Genomic DNA, 23,846 nt, shown 5'->3' on the forward strand with positions numbered 1-23,846 from the left:
CTCTGATTCCAGTACTCCATGTGCTGTTTTGATCACAGCCCAACCGATAGTGAATGTTTAGCTAATATCTATATCAATAAAAAAGTTTACAGAAACACCAGCTGCTCTGTTAGACTGTCCTGAGAAGCACCGGTGCTTTGTGCTTAATGATAACATCATGATGCCAACATGCTCACAAAGACAATGCTAATATTCTGATGTTGACCTGATATGGTAGGGGGTTAAGGTTTTTTAACCTCATGGTGGCGCTAGAGGAACAGTCAGGGTACATCAATACATAGATGCATGTCATGGCATAATTGCATCCATCCAATAGATATTTCACAAAGTCCCTCCAGCCAACGATAAATCGGATGACTTCCAAAATCCCGTGCGTCAAGTTTTGATTGAGTGTTGGAGTAAGTCAATTACTCAGTGGATGTTAATGCAGGAACACCTCTTCCAGTTAATCTGTGTTGTACAAATTCACCCACCACATGTGTCCTCTGAGGTAAAGGGCATCCCAATCGATAGGAGCTGGCCACAGTATGGACCGCTGGTTGGTCATACCGGCTGTGCTTAATACTTGGCGGCTAAGGCAACAGCAGGCTCTAGTTGAGAGGAGGGGGGAGGGGGGGGGGGGGGGGGGGGGGGGGGACAGTAGCAAACCCCAACAACACCCCTCCACACACTCACTAAACATTAGTGTGTGTGTGTGTGTGTGTGTGTGTGTGTGTGTGTGGAGGGGGGTAAAAGCTGGTTGAGAGACGGATATGAGGTAATCTCCCTTGGGTTAACACAATGACAATAGCACAGAGGTTCAATCTCACACACACACACACACACACACGGTCATCTTTCAGACAACAGGCTGGTCAGTGACTTCATCTCTGCCAGTCTGTCCCTCAGTCCTCTCTTTGTTGCTGGATGGATCATCATAGCGAATGCAGCAGTACAAGAATTCAGATCTGAGGGACGTTTTTGATCTCCATTTTTTACGTGGATGTTTTTGTTTTATCTGTGCAGCCGTCACTCCTGTTTGTCATTTATGTGTCAGGCTCTCAGCAGGAGGATTAAACTGCTTTTAATGAGTTCTAGTTTTGTAAGATAACGGCGCAGCACAAGAGGGAGTTCTTGTCATAGACAAACCGCTGCTGTTGTTGTTTTCCTGTTTACCAAAATGGACATACAGCGGCTCCAAGTGCTTCGTTACTGCCTCCCTCAGAGTGTCAGTGACTCAGGGTTGTTTTACAGCCACATCGCCGTCAGGTTTGTACCGACACTTGTGTGCGTGTGTGGTCATTTCTACCTTCAGTATATGTCAGGGATGAGTGATGGAAGTTAAATGTCAAAGGCAGCAAGTAAACAAAAAGAAGAGGGAGATGGAAACATTTGGTGGTGAATGAAATGGAGAGAGTTGTGATTCAGAATACATACACTTGTCTGGTATTTTGGGTAACGAGGTTCGATCATTGTCTGCAAAGAAAGTGTTGCGATATTCCAGCAACACAGATGGGCAAATCTTTCCCTGTTTAATCAGAGCCAAAATACTAATCTGTAATCTTAATCTGGCTGCAACAAACTGTCGTTTAGAGAATTTAGGTTATTTTGGATTAGTTATTGTGTGCATGGATACATTTTATTTGGCACAAAACTGCAAACAGAACAGTTCTTTGTTAGTGTGTATAAGAGTAAAGTGTCAGAAGTTGTGACTCTGATCAGGTTTGATGATCCTCTTTTTCTTTTTTTTTTATCTCCCGCCCGATCACATCTTTTCAGTCAAAGCCAGAGATGCAGCCCACTTTGTGAACACCGAGCAGCTTCTTTATTCTAAACACTCGGCAGCCTCACATAGAGGCATCTCTGAATAGCAGTGCTCTAAGCACTCCATACATGTTTAATTCACACAAGTATTGAAGACAGCATGGCTTCTGGCTAAAATGGCAGTCTTTCGGGCCAGTGCCCTTCTCTTTCTCTGCTGGCAGGATTGATGATATGAGGGAGAGATGGAGAGGGAGGAAGGGAGGTTTGGTCGCTGCTGCTGTCCCAAATGAGAAGTGTGGGATCAAACAGCTCTGTCTTGTTATCATGAGGGAGACGATGGGGGGGTTTAAAAATAAGGGCAATGAGGTTTTATGTGTACAGTATGTGCAGCTATACTACTTAAAACTGACCTGAATTTGTGGGACACTAGAACCTTATACCTGATGGTAGCAGCACCGTGACTTTAGCCTGCTTCACTGACTGCTGCGATGGTCAAAGACAATAACAAAGAAAACAAAATAAATCACACTTTATGACTCGACATTGAATTTTTTGTAGATTTCAGAAAGGGGATGCACAATCTGGATTAGATTAGATATAGATTTATATCATGCATCCCTACAACTTTATTTATACAGCCCAAAATCTCCGTTTTTAAGAGGATATATCCATTGAATTTCACTGATATACCTTTTAGATGTTTTCTCAAGAGGTTTTCAGATTTGTCACATATGTAATTCACTGGATTAGACAAAAACATTAGACATTTATCTATAAACCTCTTTTCAATTGATATTTAAGAAGAAGAAAAACTGCACACTCTGTGATACAGGTTGTTATCTTTATCCCCTAATCCACAGTGGCAGTAATAGAAATATGGATTTACAGAATGACACTATTACGTAAATGCACTCTACGTATAGTATTACAGCAACTAAATACTCAGTGTAATGAGTTAACATGCATGTATGTGGCTGACCATTCTTTCATGGTTTGTTCAGTCCGCCTGTAATCAGTCACTAACATGTATTTCTCAAACATATTGTAACACATTTCAATCACACAGTCAAGAAGATGCAGAATATAGGTCACGTGTTTTCTACTGCTTTGTTGTGTGTGAATTAAATGTGGCAGCACTGCAAACGGATACATCATGGCATAAGATTGAGCTTTTTGCACACATCTGGGACATTTAGCTAAGAACATAAGCACATTAATGCCATTACTCTGCTGTCTCTCTCTCTCTGTGTCTCTCTCTTTGTCTCTCTCTCTCTCTTTCTCTCTCTCTCCCCCATTTTGGGGCTTAGTTGTAGCTCTGCAGTACTACACAGTAGCTGTGTATCATTGGGTCAGGGGTTAGATAAACACAGTATGGCTCAGTACAGTTATCACAATCTGGACATGATGGATCAAGGATGTTGCAGCTTGGATGATGTTGCATAGATTATGAGAATCTGAACTGCTGTGCCAGTATATAATAGTCGTGTTGTTCGTGTAACTGTGATGCATTAGTGGAGGAGATGGAGAAAGGAAAGCTTCATTTTAAAGTCTCTGAATCCTCACTATTGTGGAAGGACATTCCTTCACTGTTCAGTATTAATACCCCACATAGAACATCTCATACATAGCCATACTTACAGTAGGAATACAATGTAGAACCTGGCTTTGTATGAAAGAAAAATAGGTCTTTGTTGCGGTGTCAAACTGAAAACCTGCAGTGTGAAATGATGCTGTTTTCAGCATGCAAGTAGGGATTTTGTTTTTCAAGGGGACTTTACTATAGTTGTTGCATTGCCTTGAAAAAGGTAGTATAAATAATTTGCCTTTTTTGCTTAGTTGCTTAGTTGCTTTGTTACTGAGAGTTAAATGAGAATCACAACATTCTCACAATGACAATGGTAACATGCTGATGATTAGCAGGTATAAGGGTTTCCAGGTTCACCACATCTTTAGCATATAAGTTTGCTATTATCTGCTATTTAGCAAAGTACAGCCGGGGCTGTGGGGATTTTTTTAGCAGATGATGGCACTGGAGAAAATGATACGGATACCAGAGACAATTCATCCTGAGGGGGGATATCAATGTTTGTACCAAATATCATTGCATAGTTCATGAAATATTTCAATCTGGACCAAAGGGGTGGATCGACCAACAAAATAATAAAATACCAAAAGACAATATAACTGAACAGGACTTAATATTAATAACCCTAAATGACTGTGAGTGTCTCATCTTTAGTTTTAATTGCAGTGTTCCATATACTTTAGTTCAGCAGCAAGTGTTACATCCAAAGCAGCAATTAAACTGCAATCCTTGCAGTCTGTCCTCTATCACGTTTCTCGCTGTTACTTCTAAACAAGCTAACTGCGCTTAGTTTGCTCACTTACAAATGAACAAGCTTCACACTGTTTCTCAGCAATAAAGTTTGCTTGTGCTGTTTTTAGTTCCCGCAGGCTTCGTTCCCTCCGTGTGCCTGTTAACAGTACTTTCCCCATGGAGCAGATTAGAGGTCTTGTACGAGAGTTAAGTCCTGGTTAATTTAGATTTAAGACTGCAGTGAGGTAATGATCTGCCTGCCAGGCTCTAATCCTAGTAGTCAGACAGACCTCTTTCCTCCTTCAGCTGGACCCCAGCACCCACCTAAACACACACAGCCAGCCATACTGTAAACGTATACCCCCCCCATCCATACTATACACAGGCGGCGGCTTTGCTGTCCCCTAAAATGCCCAGGAGGCTATAATCCTCATGGTGACACAATGATAACAGACAACTAACCAAATCCATACACAGTAATCAATCAAGTTGTGTGTGTGTGTGGTTGTTGTGAGGACATTCGGACTGGTCAGAAGACTATTTCATTTTTAAGACACACTTGCATAGAATGTACATTTTCGACTGGAGAGTGTTCTCAAAACGAACACACTGTTGTTTACTTACCAAAAAATGACAATTGCAACATTTCACCGCTTTTTCGTTTCAATGGCAAATTGCATTATCGCCAATAATTGACCACGATTGTCGCCTGCCAGAATATCTGCCGGCTTGTTCACTCACTTGACAGTTTAATTAGACCCGAATAAAAATGAGTTGTTTTTATTTTTATGTGCTGCTTGTTAGCTGGCTTGCTAGCCACCATTTTCACAAGATCGGTGGCCCCTACCTCTCCACTGCGTAGCCAAGATGTTGACCATTGATGGTGTCCAGTGTCCCACACTTCCAACTTTTTGACCGTTATGAGTACACCATCCTTTCCGGGTACTTGCAGTGCACTACATTTTTTTCCATACTTGTCAGTGGGAAAGTACGAAAAAATGCAAATTGAGACACAGATTTGGTTTTAAGATTAAGGTTTTGTCAGTGAGGTTTACAAGTATGAAAGACAAATGTGTTTGTGTCCGTTTCTGTTGCCCTTCACTAAAAATATCAGTGTATGTACAGTATGGGTACCATCATATACTGTGTGTGGGTGTATAATTATGTATTTCCAATCCTGTAAAATAAAAGAGTGGCAGGACTTTATAGAGGCCTCACACTTTGCAAGAAGAGGCTATGAGTTCAAGCTGTTTGTGCTTTACATTTAACGGTGGACTGAAAGGTTATTGGGCCTGTTATCGTCTCCTCTTGGGTCCAGGATAAACCCAAACTGGATGGATAACTTGGAACATGCTTATAATACAGTTTGGAGTCTCTCCAACACAGACAGAAATATTATAGACATGGCAGCATATTGCTCTGCTGAGATTAACACCCTCTACCTGAGGATGACGTTGTTTGTTTAGCAAACCTTAGATTGAGTTATAAGCCCTCCCTGACACTGACTGCATGTCTCTATTATCTACAGTGCCGACCAGGGATGCATAAAACTGTGTAATTATCACTCCTGCTGCACAGGAAGCCTCTCCGGATGCTTTCGTCTCTCTCAGCTTTTTTTAAGCGACTTAATTAACATGAAATTAATTGATCAATTGGTTATGTGAGGTTGTCACCAGCTGTGCAGATTGACTGCTGCACCTCTAAGTTGCAGTAAATAATCAGGATAAATGGTTTGCTTTGTATGTACATCTGATGGGACAGTTGAGAAATGAATTAGATTTCTTTTTTGCATCTATCAAACTATCTATTCTCCTCTCATTATTTTAGCCATCAATTGTTTCCCCTATTAGCTAGTTGAGTTGAGACATGAAAGAGGAGGAATAAGGCCGGTTGCATGGTGTGTGCCAGGACTCCCTGATTCCCCTGATATTGAACATGATGTATATGCAGATGATGCCTCTAAAGGTATATTATTGAAAGCAAAAAGGTTTGGTTTTGGGAGGATTTTAAAATGTTCCTACTCTGATTTAATGCCAAAGGAACTCAGGAAAGCTTCTTTTCTGTTTCCTGAAAATTAAACTCTTAGATTGGCCTGGTTTAGCTGGACGTCTATTGTATTTAGTATCAGCTGTGTTAGGAACATGCAGCTTCTCCAACACTGTGAGTTTATTTACTGTGAACTCATCAAAGCATTACTTATTGAAAATGAGTTATTGCAAGTAATACAAAACCCAACAATAACTATTTTGTTTGTTTTGTTCTCTGCTGCTGTGGCTACAACAGGAAGCGGTTATTTATTTATTAATAGAGAAAATTATCAACTAACTGGACAGAAATGGCGAGGCATCCTTGTGGCCCACGGGTTTAAGTTACAGACCATAAACGTCCCCAGGTTGATTCCACTCAGGACCTTAGTTTTACGTCTTTTCCAACTGTCGTTTCCTCTCATCTCGCTACTGTCACAGAAAGCGATGAAATGCCCCACAAAATACTATTTATAGAGATACAGAAATGCAATGTGCGGTTTATTAAATCATTCTTTCATCTTTAGAAAAGTAGTTGATCCGTTTGAGTGGAGCTGCTGCATGACCACACGAGAGCTAAATTAATCTAACTGCACTCGTCAAGTCAAATTCAAGGACTTACTACTGCACCACTTCTGTATCGACAGTTAAACACTTCTCTACAGCTTTGGAAGCCTTTGGTCGCGTTTTTAACATTTCGTTTTCGTCACGGCCCAACCAATCGAAAAACGCTGTCATGAGCCGGCCGTGCAAAGGCCGTGTTGAATGACTCGGCATTTGTTCGGGTCTGTTCGGGTGCCTTCCACTGTGAACCAGCAGGGTGACACAATTACCCCGGCGACAAAAAGCTAATTGCCATGATAACAGAAGCTCTGCCCCCGGGTGCTACCCAGAGAGAACGCCACATATGCCAAGGAAACACTTCACCAGATACATCCAATGAGCTAACCATGAAGCAGACGAATCTCACAGAGACATGAAACCTATGCACACTCAACCCATCATGTATACAGGCATCATTTCTTCCAGCATGTGTGATGTCTTTAAATGGACTGAAAACACACAGCCGGGACACTTTGTGTGTGTGTGTGTGTGTGTGTGTGTGTGTGTGTGTGTGTGTGTGTGTGTGTGTGTGTGTGTGTGTGTGTGTGTGTGTGTGTGTGTGTGTGTGTGTGTGTGTGTGTGTGTGTGTGTGTGTGTGTGTGTGTGAATAGGATTTGTGTGGAGGAGGGTGAGGTGAGGGAGGGGCACATATGTCTAACCATGTGTGCAGGGAAGTGCTTAATTCAAAAGCCTGGGAATGTGGCCTCCTTTTCACCACTCGCCTATGAGGCTTATTTGACATGAGGAAGCTCTCAGTGTGGCAGAAGCCTTCATATCCTCTCCGCTCTTGTTTTTCTCATCTCTTTCTCTCTCTCTGAACTCCTCTTCTTTTTTCTTCTCGTGCTGCCTTTTGAGGAGAATATTATTCAGCCTCCACTGAGAAATCTGCTTAGTCCAGCAAAAAGCAGGTGAAATGCTCAGACAGGAGCTGTGGGTAATATCAGGTTAAGATATTGCTTTTTAAGAACCAGACTAGTACATCAAATTCAGAATACATGTTTTTTCTGCAACAATACAGATATATTGTCAGTTAATAGCACAACAACATACTTTTAAACACGTGTGCTCTTATTAGCCTGTTAGTGTGCTATGAGAAACATACAGTGTGTCTCTTTTTTTATTTATGAGCTGGTAGTGGGGAAGTGCTTATGCATTTTTAAAGATGTAGTCTATAGAATTCACAAGAAGGAAAATACCAGCAGGCCTCAATCCTCCCGAGGGTTGGAGCGGCCAATGATCAGCTGTAGTTCATTCTAGCTCTCAACTTTAGAGCGGCTGTAATCAATATGTTTATATTAACATAGAGGTCACATGTCGTGATGAACCCACTGAGAAATACAACCGGACTCTGCAGTTCCCCTCAGCTCTACGAAGCATTTCTGTGTCTTTTTTTTGTATCGGTCATTGTTTAAGTTGTATTAGTTTATTGCAGGGTCTATTGCAGGCCTAAATCAATACTTACAGAACAAGTATGAATTTCTGTATCATTCTCATCATTAGAAACATTCATTTTGGTTTACCACTGAAAAAAATGTGTCTTCTTTGTAGTTCATGTATTCAAAACTCATGTTTTCTTGTCCTTTAATTTGACCTTTAGTTCTTCCTGTTATGAACATTCCTGCTCTGAACATCAGTTTGGTTCATCGTGTTATTTTAATGTCACTGATTGTGATTTTCAGCAATAGCTGACCTTTTTCAGATGATGCCGTATCGCCTGCTATCCTTTCGTCACAAACACATAGTCACATGGTTTTCTTTGCCTCTCATCTGTGTCATCTGTCTACTCAGTCACAGCAAGTATAAAGCGTTGGGCCTCAATCTGGATTTTATTTATTTATTTTTAGTCGGTAAGAGCAGCTGTGAAGTTAAGCAGCTATCATGCGCCCTATTGTGCCTTGTCTCCTCTTTGTCATGTGACCGATGAGAGTCCACCGCCCTCAGTAACTACACACAGAAGCATTTCGCACACCGTCAGAAGTGGTGAGAAATTAGCCGAGCTGCTCTGTGAAGATGTAGCTTAGCGCTTCAGTTCAAGAGAAACTGGCGCAGTTGGATCTACGTCGCATGATGTGGTAGTTGAGCAACGCACTCTATATGTCAAGGAGGAATAGCAGAGACGCTTGCTTTATTTTTGACTGCTTGAAGAGAACTAAAACAGTCAGCTTGAAGCTGGAGGCACTCCATCCCTCTGGCCCAAACTGCTCCAGAAATAGGGCCTGTTTTTGTAAGAAGATCCATCTCAGAGATGCAGCCACCTCCCTCTTCCCCTCCCTGTCTTTTCCCAGAGAGCCTCTGGTGGTCTGTCGGGTCTCTGAAGTGGAGAGAAGTGTTACTTATGTGATTAGAGAGTCTGTTAAACTTATTTAGAGATTTAGGAAACATGATGTCTGTCGTTATTCCTCACGGTTTTGCATTCAGATTGAGAGGTTCTCCTCAAATGTCGAGACAGTGAACTTTTCAGATTTCCATATCCTGCAGCCTCAGCAATGAAATTGATTATTATTTCCACAGGAAAGAACAGTTTTTTATTTACATATCTTGATATATAAAAGGAGTAAGATGACATTTGCATTAGTTTACTTCTGTGTCAGAGATGTCAAAATTAAGATTTTTGTGATTTGTTGAGATCAGATTATATATCTGAATGTATTTGAGGAGCTTTGCCTTCACATCTGCTTGTGTAAAAGACAAATGTGTTTCCTGTTTGACTTTGGAGTTCCCGTTTGTCCCTGGGTGGAGGATATTTATTGTGTAACCATTTTCCAGCCATGATCAGCATCTACATCTAGACTCACTTTTGTCTTACCGCCTTGCAACATTTGACAGTCTACAAAATGTCTCTCTGCTCGGATCATTGTCATGAATAGATTGTGTTGTGATAGCTTTGATATGATATTGCGGCTGGTTAACTCGATAGCAGTTGTGCAGTGTGGTATGATGGATATTTGACAGAGGCAGGGTGGTTGTAATCATGGGAGTAGTTGCTGAAATCCATCTGTCAAGTGAGCTTTAAATGCTTCTCCCTGAGGAACGACATGATGTCGCTGTCCAGTTTATTCTCAGACTTTCTGAAATTGTTGCACAGAAATAAACTTCTTTATGTCACGTGTCAAACAGGTTATTTAACTCTGATATTGTCATCATGGAAAGATTTTTAGATCAAATAAAAAATGTAAATAATAATTTACGCCAATAATTTTTTGAGAGCACGTAACATGTTTTATTCTGAATTCCTTCCTTGTACTGTAGATTTTATTTGTAATTGTTTCCAATGGGTAAACAAACATCAGGTATGCAGGGTTTGAATGAAGCCAATAGAGGCAACACTATCTCATCACTGAGTTATTTGAGGCCGTTCGGATGGCCGTAAAAGAACTGAAGAGCAGATGATGGCAGGTCAAGTGAGAGGAAGCCGGCTGGGACTGAACCATGTGTTAGACGGGTCGGAGGGGGGGGTCTCTCAGGTGTCAGTTGTCTTCCTCCTGCAGATTGGCGCCTCAAAGGAAAGCTTTTTCAGAGGAGGGGAGGTCACATGTTGGCTTTTGAATGTTACTGCCGTCCTCGGGGGCCTTGGAAACAAATCCCAGCCCCTGATAATCGCTGTGAAAGACAACCTCATGTATCTGCTTCCTCATTTCTATCATTTCTGCCATTTTTATTGTTAATGTAATTGTACTAAATTGCTCGGGAGTATAACATTACACCATTTAAGCTCATTCGCTACTGGCTTTCTGTTCAATAGTCAAGGTAATAGAATAATTAATCACACTTTTGGTTCTTGTCACCAATTCTGGCTTTTTTCATAGCCTCATAATCTATACAGTGTTATGCTGCTGGGGAACCTCTCTAACAGTGTGCCATTCGCAATGCTCAAATATTATTGTTTAGTCAAATTCAATGTAATAATGGTTTGTGAATGCAGGGCACAGTCTTCAGCACTCCAGACTTTTTCCTTTTTGAACATGTACTAAATAACAAGAAAACAGTATCAGGTTATATGACATTTTACATTTTAAAGCAGCAACAATTTGTTAGTTCATCAATTTGTCAATCAATGAGACAAAAACTAGTACATTTGCTGTATTAACATCAAACAATCGAGAAATTGGAAGACATCACTTTGGGTTCTGGAAGGTCGTGACGGGTGTTTTTCACTACTTTATGGCATTTCATAGATTAAACTATTAATTGGTTGATCGAGAAAATAAATGGCAGATAATGAAAGTTATATCAACTTATATCAACTATTGCTCTGGAAAAGCTTGACAGTCATTGAACACATCAACAACGCTCTTTAGTTTGCTTTTGTTGGCCCTCACACCAGGATAGCTGCTAATGTGAGTCTGAGAGCCGAGCGCTGAGGTGTTGAAAGTGAAAATTAGAGAAGCGTTTAGTCACTTCACAGCTTCTGCGAGTTAACCTCACCTCTGCCGGTCCTCATCTCCTCTCCACCTGCCGTTGTGTGTTTTCACCTTTAGGCACATACGGTGCTAAGGTCATAGCAGGAGTCACACATGACACTCACGGCTCTTTATTTTTTAAACTCAAGCTGTGTCTCTTGAAAGTGGTCATTTTTGCGATTTGTGATTTTCCTCCGCCACATAAGTCGATGGCCACATCACATGTGTCTTTTTAGTGGATGAATTCCCTTTCAGCTCTGTGGTTGTGAACATGATTATTTGATATGTCCTTGTGAGTGTTTGTGCGACTTTTCATTTGCATTTTACCAAATGAGTCTCCAGCTGGCGATACATTTGCTGATCAAACACTGGGGTTTTTAACACACTGTATTATTACGCGACATATCACGCACACCCGTCTGCAGTGAGGCCTCTAAAGATTTCTTCGTATGCTGTAATGGTGCCACCACACCACCACACCACAGTAAAGGCCAGGAGGAGAAGGGGGATTTTCCAGAGTTCGGTTTAAGTTTGAGGTCGTCTTTAAAGCTTTTAAAAATGGCAACCCACCTTCTCCTCGGCACACACACTGCTGTCAGACATCTACAGCGGGAGGGTGTTATTCCTAATGTGGTAACTGCAGAAAGGTGTGGCTCCTCAGTGACCCCTCGGCAAACCAGATGATTATACAGTAACTCTTGATTCATTGGTTTCACTTCACTGACCACCATTACACTATTCTGGTCAACAGTAACAGTCAGAGTGCAGTGAAGCATCTCTATAATCTAATATTCTCTACTGTTGGGAACTGAATCCTGCCCAGTGCCCACTTAGATATTTTCTGACCTGTTAGCTTTCATTGCTCAACTTTAGTTTCTCACAAAAGCCTCTTTAGTGATTCGCTGAATATCTTTAACCAAGACTGATTAGTACATCTACAGTGTTTTGTTTTTTTACTAAAATACATGGATTATGTTGTTGTTCAGCACTAAGAAAATGATTTCCCTTTTGTTCAATAGCAAGGTGCTTAAATCATCTTAGAAATTAATCAGAGAATCACGATAAAATGTTGAGCTTTTATCGATGGAATGACGAAAGAACCGACTATGAGAAAATAAATGAAGTTGATCTCTATGTGTCTGTAATGTTACAATATTTAACGGGACTCTTCTTATGTCCTCTCTCTCTCTCTCTCTCTCTCTCTTTTCCACCAGTGAACAGAGTATCTGCCAGGCGCGGGCCTCTGTGATGGTCTATGACGATGCCAGTAAGAAGTGGGTGCCCATCAAGCCTGGGCAGCAGGGCTTCAGCCGCATCAACATCTACCACAACACTGCCAACAACACCTTCAGAGTGGTGGGCGTCAAACTGCAGGACCAGCAGGTGAGACACGCAAGAAATACTCAGCATCACAATCACTGGTGACGAGAGGACATTTCTGATGGACTGACTTTAGAGCTACTTTAAATTTAGATTTAATTACATGGTCTTTGACTGATGTGAGGCCTCCATACATGTTGTTTTCAGGCACTTCCATATTAGTAAGTGTGGAGTCGGTATAGTTTCCCAGTCGTAATTACTACCTGGATGTTGGAAACTCGTAATTACAATAACTCTGATATGACAATAACGCAGCATTACTTATAGCAAATTAATGACAGTTTTCACAGGTTTTCCATTTTAAATAACAGTTGTGCCCTTATGTTTTGAGGTTGTATTACAATAAAATAGTTTCTTCCTTTTTTTCAATGGATTGAAGCATATCTGTTTGTTAAATATGCTACATGATGCTCTCAGATTAAACTTGATGCTATTTGTTTATAATTGAAACAGTTGAAAAAAATTCAAAGTCCACATTTGGTCATGATTAGAAAATGATACTTTGTGACAAATTGACCCCAAACAACTGTATTTCAGTAATGTAGCTCTGAATTCATCCTTATTGGACATTTGAGGATTCATTTGAGTTACAGACCTTAAGGTTAGTAAATGATAAAGTGGAGTGGAGCAGTCGGACACTCATATTAAATCGCCAAACAGCTGATCAAATGTGGGGCAGAATATCAGTAACAACCTCAACACCAATTCTTGAAGTGCATTGAGTGAAATACTTGATAAACAAAATATGTTCCTTTATGAGTGACGAGTTGCACATCATCAAATCTACATAACATTATAATTCACCGCTTAATTTGTCTTCCCCTACTGAAGGTGGTGATCAACTACTCCATAGTGAAGGGACTGAAATACAATCAGGCCACCCCAACCTTCCATCAGTGGCGTGACGCCCGCCAGGTTTATGGGCTGAACTTTGCCAGTAAGGAGGAGGCCACCACCTTCTCCAACGCCATGCTGTTCGCCCTCAACGTCCTCAGCTCACCGGACAGTGGAGGTAAGTTATTTTAGTTGTACACTTAATCTATCCCGTTATAAAGTTACTTTTTACCATGAGGTCCACATTTGTATTTGACTTGCTGGCAGGCTGTGCGGTTTTTCTGAGATTTTCTTTAATTAAACAGCTCGTCTCAGGAGAGAAATAAGAGATTGAAGTTTTTGAATCACAAACTGGTGTTGCAAACCTGCTGATGGAACCGTTTGGTTCAAATTACGACTTGCTGACTTAAACCGTCATCTGTGAGCAGTTTAAATCTATTTTTGCTCTCAAAAGAATGTCAGGTAACCACAAGCAAATAATCCACGTAGTCGTATGTTTTCAGTTTGTTTTGACTACGTGGATGCTCTTTAATGGATACTTTCTCATCAAACTCGACCCCGTTAAACAGGATGTACATGGTGTACAGACAGCATGTTGAGAAGACAGTATTGCAGCGATACATTCAAACAGCGCAATAATCTAAAGTGTTGATGGTGACATTAATTCAATTCACTGCAATATTCAAACCTTATGAAGTGCAACTACTTTACTAAGCTGTACTACCCTCTGCTGGTTAATAACATGTACTGCATGCACTCTGCACACTAAACCAAAATCACAACAGTAATATCCGCTGGTAGGTTACTGACTGAGATTTGTCCTCATTTAAAGATACATTTTAATTGTCATTGTAATACATTCATTTTCAGTGCTTTTAAGATTAAAACATAACTCTCTATAGCACTCAGCACGATTAGAGACATGTTTTTAAATTAGCGGAATTGTGGTTTTTTTTAGGGTTTTTATACATTGACAGCAACATAATTCTGTTAGAACCCTGAACTGCAATTGAGGCCAAACTCACGCCTACTCTTGGTTTACTAAATAGCGTCTGACCAGCTCTAGTTACAAGCTACTTATAATCTGTGTGTGTGTGCATAAGACATTGAGAGAGGATATCTGTGAGCGTTTAATTGCGGTGTCATTCCATCCTTGTGACTCTCCTAGTGGGGGCTAAAATATCCCAATGTGGAGCCTTCGTGTCGTACCCCGCCGTGCTCACATAGCAGCCCTCCTTTTTTTGGGTGCATTTGGATGTGGGATCATGGAACTCGTCATGCAGGGCAAACGTTTTTACTTAAGTATATTGTTTATGCTGTTACTTGCTAAAAGAAGTAGCATAGTTACATAAAAAAGTATCGTGTAGTGCTGAGTAGGCTGTGGAAAAATCATGCTGACTCCAGAGATTTCACCTGGTGTCCTCAGAATGGTTTCTTCAGCCATCATCATCCTCCGTAAGTGTCCAGCTGTTGAGGAATTTGCCCACCAGCCATGCATGTTGTCTGCGCTTACAGAAGTTCAGCATCAGTTATTTTGAGTGAATAGATAATCATGCATTGTGTTGCTTACAGTGGTAGAAAAGACATTTACTCAAGTGCAATTTGGTGGTACTTTACTTAACTTTACTTAAGAGTATTGCCATTTTATGCTACTGTTGTACTTTTACTCCGCAACATTTCAACTGAAAATATTGTACTTTTTACGCATCTACTTCTTTCTGACAGCTATACTACTTTTCAGATACAAATTTTACAAAAACAGACATTTCATAAGCTTAAGAAATACAATACATTGTTGAATTATAAACCAATAGTTCTCAACCTTTTTTGCTTTGGAACTTTGTGTAGCAGAACTTTTTAACCCCACATTTAAACTGGCCTGTGGCTATTATATTGAAGAACAGAAAAAGTTGCTTCTGATGAAATGTGTTGTTTTTTTTAAAGGATTTTTTGTACATGTGTCTGCCAGGAAAGGGGAAGGAGAGTCTGAAAATGCTTTGCAGAACTCAACAATGAATCTGCTCACAGCAGGAGATTCTGTAATGAAGAATGGTAGTTTATACCTCATTGAGAAGAGTAATCTTAAACTACACTTTATTGTCTCATCTGGAAAACTAACAGAGTCAAACGGGGTATTTCCACACGAGAAATCCACAGAGCATTCAGATACAGAGTACGAATTAGAATAAAGGTCTGATAACACTTTGGAACATGTCATTTTTAAGTGAAGGTGCAAAGTGTATGTTTCTGTTTCATTCATGCTGCTTCTGGGCAGCCTGATGTTTGTAATCCATCTTTTCTTTATTGTGTGGCCTTGTGAGTGTTTAAGGAAAGATTGGGGGTCTACAAGAGGGAGAAATAATTGATTTTCCTTTGATCACATATTACAACAACTACACACTTGTGTGCCCATAACATGCTTACAAGTCTGATCAGGCCCGCTCTTCCCTTGGGCTTCCTGTACTTCCTTCACCATGGAAACAGCTAGCGGCGTATACCGTGCACCACGTCAGCAGTAGAAACACACTTATGCATGGATACACGTGCAGGACTGCACAACCGGGGGGTGATAATTGTCTTCCTCACATCTATCTCATTAATGTGTGCCGAAAGCTTAATTGTGTTTTAAGAGTGAATCCCTGAAGTCTCACCTAAAAATAATACACGCTGAAGTTGTTGACCAGAGAGGCAGCAAGGTGCATGCTGCAAATATTTGTATTTGTATCAACTCCTATTTAGCATCGCATTCATTGTGATCTGAAAGCTTACTCAAGATCCGGATTGGTATTCTTAAAGAGCTTCATAAAGACTTATCAAAGTAAACATTTATTATTTTAATGTCCTGTTCAGAATATTTGCTCAATTTAATTCATAGTTGCCAGGAGCTGACAAGCAGAATTCAGGAGAGGAACAAAGGCAACGAGACGTCAGCTGTGACAGAATAAATTGAACTATGTCATTATCAGCAAGTGATAACTGCAGTTAGCATATTTAGTCTGTTACTGCCTGAGGACAAAAAACACCATGCACACGTCAGTTTTATTTTCATAGTCAAGAATACAAATTTATCTCAGTGGACAGGAAAAATGTCTCCAAACTGTCCCTATTTAGTGTGTGGATATATATTAAGCTAATAACAATAAAATACAAATTTGTCAGTTTCCTGTAAACCACGTTTAATACACTAACCTGCATGAAAGTCAAAGCCATCAAATAAAGTGTGTGTTAAAGAGTTAGTGTCTGTGGCATAATGGGTCATGTTTTAGCCCAAACCCTTCAAAATACATGAATGGAAATCTGTTGTAGAGTTCTGTCTGACAGTCACATTTGCTGCAAAATTCCAATGAATCCAAAAACACAAAAGAGTCATGTGAAAAGCGAGTATTATATTTGGTACAAAAAGGGTCAAACAATTCACTTTCCACTCCTCGCTTGTGGTCCATTTAGTGTTTTTCAAACTACAGTTTGCCCCGCCCACCTGTGCTCCAGACACAGCGAATGGAAATATCACCCATGGGTGTCCCTGATGTCACATCAGGCGTTGGAGTTTAATGACTGGTATTCTGGTGAAATATGATAAGTGCTCTGCCTGTTGCTCCCCGTTAATAGCCGCCCCAGAATGAGGCTCTAACTTCGTCACTCAGCGGGGGGGCTGAAGGCTGTCTGTAGTTGGTCAACAAGCAAAGTGCTAAACTGAGATGCTAAATGCGGCTGGTAATTTGGCAACTTCTATAAACAATGTTGACATAGTGACTTAAATGCTAATAAAATAATCGTTTGTTGACAGAACTTTCTTGCTACCTAATCCCATGTGTATTTCTTCCCTTAGAGTCTGTTAACTGTATTTACATTTCATTCATTTGTATGATATTTCCTTGTTATGTATTTAAGTTTCTTCCTCTCGCTTAGATTCTTTCCTGCTGTGGTTTCTGGTTTAAATTCCTGTGGCTGGCAACATGTTGAGTACATAACATAACAAAGAGTTTGTTGGTTCTCTGGGGCAAAGTCACAGTTCCTCACATGAGGCCTGCTGTGGTCTGTAAACACTTCCTGCTCTTGATTCTGGGACTATTTTATATGAGACGATTATATTTTTGAGGGCTTGTTTACGCATGTTTAGATCTGGTCTGAATCCTACAGTGAAAACTACCCAGAAAGAGATGCTCAGGACATCTACATGTTACCACGCGATAGAGTGACTATGAAAGTGCACAATGAACAAATCTACCCATGCACTTTCATGCTGTGAAATACGGCATATAACAAAATACAGCTACATGATATTAAAGAGAGAAAAGAGAAAGAAGGACCAGGAAGGATCAGGGGGGAGTGGAAAGAGTAAATACAAACAATAAGTGAAACATGGAGTTTAGAATAAATGAAGAGAATGATGGAAGAAGGTTTAAAAGGACAGACTGTTCCTTCTGCTTCGTGTTTGGTGTGAACGCAGCATGAGGTTTGAGGGGTACCAGGACTCGGCTGGGTGTTGTCATGCAACATAGAAACTTGCATCAATTTATAGCATTGACTAGCAATCCGTCAAATATCAGCGTGTCAAACATTGACTTCTGTTTCTCTCTCTGTAGTACACTCTTACATATACTGTGAGGTTATCTGGCTTTTAATGGTGTCTACTGCAGTACAAACGTATAATCAGTGCTGAAGGGGAATGCTTTTTGATGTACAATTAAACAGTTAATCATTTAGTCTATAAAACATCAGATTTCTCGGCCCAAGATTGCTTTTTGTTGCCCAAAACAAAAGTCTACAATGTAAAAAAAAAAGTAAAAAGGGCATTAGCATAAAAGGAGAGCTATGGCTAAGATGTGTATCTTAATTAGGAGTACAGATGATGGCTGGTGTCGGAATTGATGATTGATTGACTGCTTTTTGTTTTTCAATGGTTGATTTTTTTTTTTTCTCCCTTTGTATCTTTCAGGTCCAGTCGTCCAGCGCCAAAATGGGCCCTCTTCAGAGGAAAGCGAGGCCCAGAGGAGGTACAATTTCAGTCTGCTTTATACAAGAGCATACATGGTGCTGTCTTTGCACAGAGAAGCAAACATTAATACATGATATTAAGATTCTGAGCAAATGGAAGAAGACACTTTAGATGGAAATACAAAACAAAGCGTCTTGGTCCTATTTTCTGCTGCTGTCTGCTGCTTCTTATTCATTCTGTGGCACTACGATCCATAGAAAATCCCTTTTAGATCTTAATTTAAGGACAGCGACTACACACAACTACACATCAGGCTTAGTTTATTGAAACAGGCTGGTCCGAAAAAAAACTTAAAGAGCGGTGACATGCTTCCACTTCATAGGATGATGGAACAACATCAGATGCAGGCGCACAAGGAGAGGGAGCGACGAACGTCAGGATCAGGTGAGGCTTAAACAAACACCCACACCCAGCTATATAAACACACACACACACACACACACACACACACACACACACACACACACACACACACACACACACACACACTCTCTCTCTCTCTCATACCACCTGCTCTGGAGACCGAAATCAATTGAAGGCTGCATATCATATTCTCCTAGCTACACAAGCTTTTTAGAAAAAAAAAAACTCATGCACATTACCGCTGTCAACAAACAATCTCGCTGAGGAGCAAATATGCTCTGCTTTGTGTTTTTTTTATGAGGTAAGTAATCAGTGTGTGCTCAGGCAGAGCACACTCTACTTTCCCATAGCAAACAGGTGATTTTATCATTACTAAATACCAGAGATACCAGACCCTGATACCATAGGTTCCTAGAGGTAAACAATCTTTCCCAGTGTGGTTTGTGTTGGTGTTTCCCGCCTTAGTTTCAACCACTACTCCCCAGTCTGTATGCCCTTATGCTTTTTTATTCATGCGCACATATAAATGTTCAAGTCTGCCCCTTAAATATACATTCAGACTTAAACATCCTCCTCTGTCCCTGCTGTCAGTGGCGATATCAGTTACCCCCCCTCTCCCTGCAACATGCTCTACTGCCATCTCTTTCTTCCAGCTGCTGTTGGGGGGGAAATGCCATAATGCTTTCTGACCATGGCTCAGTCATGTTGCATTCTGCTGCTTGTTGTTTTTATGATAATTTGATTCTTTCTTATTTGCTATTGGCTTCTGTTTTTTGGATTGCTCCTAATTTTCTCATCTTTACTTGCTTGTTTGCTCAGTTGTTTGCTTTTCATTCTTCTCACATTTTTCTCTTTTCTGTTTTCCTTTGTTTGTTGCCCTCCTTCGTCCTCCTCTTCGTCTGCATATCCTCTTCCTGTCTCTCCTCTCTCTGTCTTTCTCTCTCTGCCCGTCACAGTCGTTTCCACTCTCCAATATAAAGTGTCCACTCCTCCCACCCACCCAAACACCCCTCCTGAGTACAGACAGTACAGAGCTAGCACACTGCCACCCTCCTACGTCCGTGTGGCCTCCTCTCCTCCCTCCTCCGCCTCCTCTCCCTCTCAGGAGAAAGAGGTAGGGGCTGCTAGGGAGAGAGCCCAGCTCTCCTCCCAGCTCTCCACCTCGCTCGCCTCAGCCTTTTCCCCAGTCCAGGCAGGAGTGACCACCCAGGGCCGACAGGTCCGTCAGATACCCCTGTCTCCTCCCACAGCAGCCCGCCACCTTCAACAACAACAGCAGCAACAAGACATCTCGCTCCCCCCAAAACACGGCACCTGGTCCGCCTCCCATTTGCAGCAAATGTACGCCCAAATGCCCCCTTCCGCTTCCCCTCCAGTTATGATGGCCATGCCTGTGAAGCAGGGTTTGCCCCAACAGCCCACCCTCCCGTTGGCTCACCCCCTCCCGCCCTTGAGCACTAGAATGAAGCCCCCACCTCTTGACCCAAACGCCGTGACGGGCCATCACCAGTACCCCCAGCACCAGCCCCACCCTCACTCCAACGGCCAGCCAGACGGCCCCTACTCTCCTCATTCTCAGCATCTGCCACTCACCCCGCAGTACTGCGAGGCCGTTCCCCTGCCTCCTCTGATAGGTCAGACAGCCCCCGGCCACGCCCCCAGCCACCAGCCCCAGTACCCATCCACCTTCCACCCTCAGCAGCAACTGTATCTGCAACAACAACAGCAGCAGCAACAGGTGTACCACCAGCAGGCCCAGCCCCCCACCACCACTTCCTCCTCCTCCTCCTCACCCCCCTCTTACACTGCCATGTCTGACGGGGGCTCGCCCAAGAAGACCCCCTCCCCCGTCCCCCAGCAGACCCCCATGTTCAGCAGCAGTAAGTATGAGGAGGAGAGAGGAGGAGGTAGTCTCTCAGCAGTGGGATGATACAGTGTGTGTATGTGTGAGTGTGTGTGTGTGTGTGTGTGTGTGTGTGTGTGGGGTGGGTCACGTGCCAGGGAGTATACTTTCACATGAACCTCACCCATAATAAATCATGAGAGCATGAAAAAACTGTATCATATGCACGCAATACACCAATAGTCCACCTCCACACAGGTTTTTTTCACTTATATTGTCTGATAAGCTCTATTCTCAGGACTGTGAAGGCAGATCAAACAGTATTTATTGCTTATGTAAATAGAGTATTTATAGATACATTCATACTGTTTGATCTGTCCGTCAATCATCAAAGTCACATTATTTTCACACGGTTACTCAGTTTCAGGCAGTTCTGAAAGCTCTTCTCAATGCTTTATTCAAGGATATGTTTTTATTGTTTTATATGGCTGCCGCTGTCACTTTCACAAGCGATGTCGCAAACATAGACATTGTAAAGGGATAGTGTGCAAGCTCGCGTAGTTCAGATATCTGCGATTCCCACATGCACTTACTGAACAACCAAGGCGGAGTTTTCAAAACCGAACCCTTCTGCAACTGTATTACCCTCAGACAATAATGTAACTTTCATAACGCACTAAAATTAAATGTAATCAATAGCTGCCTGTAAAGTTAAAAATATATAAAAAAAACTTTATTTAGCTGTAAATAATCAGCCACTTTACCAAACAACCAATATCACTCTCCCTGTGAATTTCTCTAATTCCATCATTTCCATTTTCTGCACAAATGAGGCCCAGTGGTCAGCTGTCTTGTCAGCAATTGTTGAGTGTAGCACATCATTCCACAGACGGTCTTCATACAACCTTCCAAGGGGCAAAAGGGTCAATCAACCCATATAGCCATTAACCAATATGGAATTGTGCCCCTCCCAGGCCCCCCTGTCTCTGCAGGTCTGCTTTCTGTGGCGCCTCCTCCAGCTACAGTTCCAGCACCCATGGCTGGTCCTCCAGCCCCCCCACCGCCACCCGGTCCACCGCCCCCAATGGCGGTTCCCCCACCCATGCCCCCTCCACTACCCACTGGCGGAGGGCCTCCTGGGGGCCCACCCGGTGCCCAGCACCAACCCTCAGGACTGGCTGCAGCACTGGCTGGAGCCAAACTACGTAAAGTACAAAGGGTGAGCTCCCCTGGATAAAGCTAGCTCAGGAGATATAGATCCAGTCCTTCTGGTTTTTCGTTATCAGTAGTTTATTGTTGAAGCCATCTTATGTAAAGAGGGAGGGTTAAGAAGACAAAGAGCGCGTTCAGTCCACAAACCCCTACAGCGAAAAAACTGCAACCCATTTTATAACGTGTTCTTCAGGATGAGAGCAGTCCGCCCGGGTCTAGTGGCAAAAGTGACTCCAACCGGTCTAGTGGTGGCAGTGGAGGTGGTGGGGAGGGACTAATGCAGGAGATGAATGCCTTACTAGCTCGCAGGTGAAACAGCTACACAAACACACACACACACCCTTCACCTTTACCTTTAACTATGATGAAACATGTGAAAATACCTGTTCTCTGAGTCATATCAAGCTACCTTTTTCATTTTGGTCTTCCTGGTTCTGCTTTACTTGCAGTAAATGTTTATCTCAAAAAAGCAAAAAAGCTCTTGTACTGGTATTTTATCCATGTCTCAATCTTTCTTCACCAGCTACTGAACTATTTGTATGTTTATCTCACTTTTTGCTCATTTACTCATTTCTCCCTCTTAACAGACGGAAAGCTTCAGAGAAACCTGATGAAGTAAGTCTTTTTCCAGGAATAGTTCAACATTTTGGGAACATGTTCATGTTGGTGTTAGATGAGAAGATTGATACCACATGTCTGTTGAATGTAATGCTTGAGACCAGCAGCAAACAGCTAGCCCGACTCTGTCCAGAGGTAACAAGATCTACCTACCAGCCTCTAAAGCTCACTAATTGTGTGGTTGTACTGGGACTCATGTACCACACAATTTATTTGCCGGGCACAGTTCCCAAGAAGTAGTCCAGCACATGACTTCTGAAACTTCTGAGAGAGTAAGGCTAGCGTTCCCAAAATATTCAACTGTTCCTTTAAGATGTGATCTTAAATGTAACGTGATTGGGAAACTTACAGTAAAGCTTATTCACTATTGTTTAGTGATAATTCATTTCTCTCTCTCTCTCCTGCAGGACGACTCTAGTGGTAGAGGGCCAGGTCAGCAGAACTCAACAGGTACTAAACAAACCTTCTCACGCGATTATTGTCGGTGTTGGGAAGGATATTTTAGAAATGTAATAGTTTACAGATTACTAGTTAGATTACTAGTAATGTAACTATTTTAATTACTTCATCTTACTTTATTACTTCATAATTATTTTTCACAACAAATGTTTTAAACTAATAATAAAGCTGAAAAGTCCTAAAAACATCAATCTAAACCAGGCAGTGTAAACATTACTCAACACTGATTACAGTCTCCGATTACAATTACATTTATCTTGTTACAGCTAGTTACTCCCCAACACTGATTATTGCATAACTGCTCTGCATTATAGTTTACTGTTTCAGAGTTGTTTGAATTGATGTTATTTATTCTTTTCTCTTTTCCAGATGCTATGAAAAAGCCTTGGGAACGATCCAACTCTGCGGACAAGTCCTCGCTGGTGTCCAGGTCTGTCGATAAGAGGAGTAAAGGGAGTGTGAATATGAAATAGCAAACCTCGAGCATTAACCACTCAGGTTTCAGCATAAATCTCATCCGTTGTGTTATAACCACTGATGCAAGTAACAAAAATGAAATACTGATTTTTGGAAGAATTGTCTAAACTGTGGTTACGTAGGAAGTAATCCTTGAATATGTAGGCTAGTGTGTAATACTCATCTGCAGTTTATCTTTTTGTGTTGCAGAGTGAGACCCATCGGCAGCACTAGTGAATCAGACACAGAATTTGACAGAATGAAACAGGTCGGTGTCATTGACATGTGCTTAACTACAGTAAAGGATCATATGAACTATTTTGCTAACCCTCTGTTGTTGAACTCACGAGAAGGTCTTGTTTTGCAGGAAATTTTGGATGAAGTTGTACGTGAGTTGCATAAAGTGAAAGATGAAATCATTAATGGTAAGCAATGCAGTGTTTGTAAAATTCATTGCTGTGTCCAGGAGCACAAAGCATCTTTAATCTTTATTCTCTCGCTAGTTTTTACAACTCACTGGCTTTAAAATGCTACGACAGTAGTTTGAATTAAAAAAAAAGCTTGTCAAAACCAGTAATTATTCATTTTAATTCTA

At 41.5% G+C, this 23,846-nt stretch overlaps 1 protein-coding gene across 3 annotated transcripts in view; it reads left to right on the forward strand.

Moving 5' to 3' along the window:
* The window catches only part of evla (Enah/Vasp-like a), a 32,363-nt gene that overhangs the window by 7,355 nt on the left and 1,162 nt on the right, over positions 1-23,846 (forward strand). For 2 of the 3 annotated variants that reach the window (XM_079174977.1, XM_079174976.1), the window contains exons 2-13: positions 12,302-12,470; positions 13,299-13,479; positions 18,241-18,298; positions 18,623-18,684; positions 19,620-20,543; positions 21,481-21,725; positions 21,912-22,027; positions 22,306-22,333; positions 22,744-22,786; positions 23,165-23,225; positions 23,462-23,519; positions 23,619-23,676. In XM_079174977.1, the coding sequence (XP_079031103.1) occupies positions 12,302-12,470; positions 13,299-13,479; positions 18,241-18,298; positions 18,623-18,684; positions 19,620-20,543; positions 21,481-21,725; positions 21,912-22,027; positions 22,306-22,333; positions 22,744-22,786; positions 23,165-23,225; positions 23,462-23,519; positions 23,619-23,676 (2,003 nt within the window). Of the gene's footprint in view, positions 1-12,301; positions 12,471-13,298; positions 13,480-14,557; positions 14,757-18,240; positions 18,299-18,622; positions 18,685-19,619; positions 20,544-21,480; positions 21,726-21,911; positions 22,028-22,305; positions 22,334-22,743; positions 22,787-23,164; positions 23,226-23,461; positions 23,520-23,618; positions 23,677-23,846 lie in introns of those variants that run through there. The other variant, XM_079174978.1, reaches the window with a different exon arrangement.

The sequence above is a fragment of the Pholis gunnellus genome, assembly GCF_910591455.1.
Source record: "Pholis gunnellus genome assembly, chromosome: 15".
Taxonomy (NCBI): domain Eukaryota; kingdom Metazoa; phylum Chordata; class Actinopteri; order Perciformes; family Pholidae; genus Pholis; species Pholis gunnellus.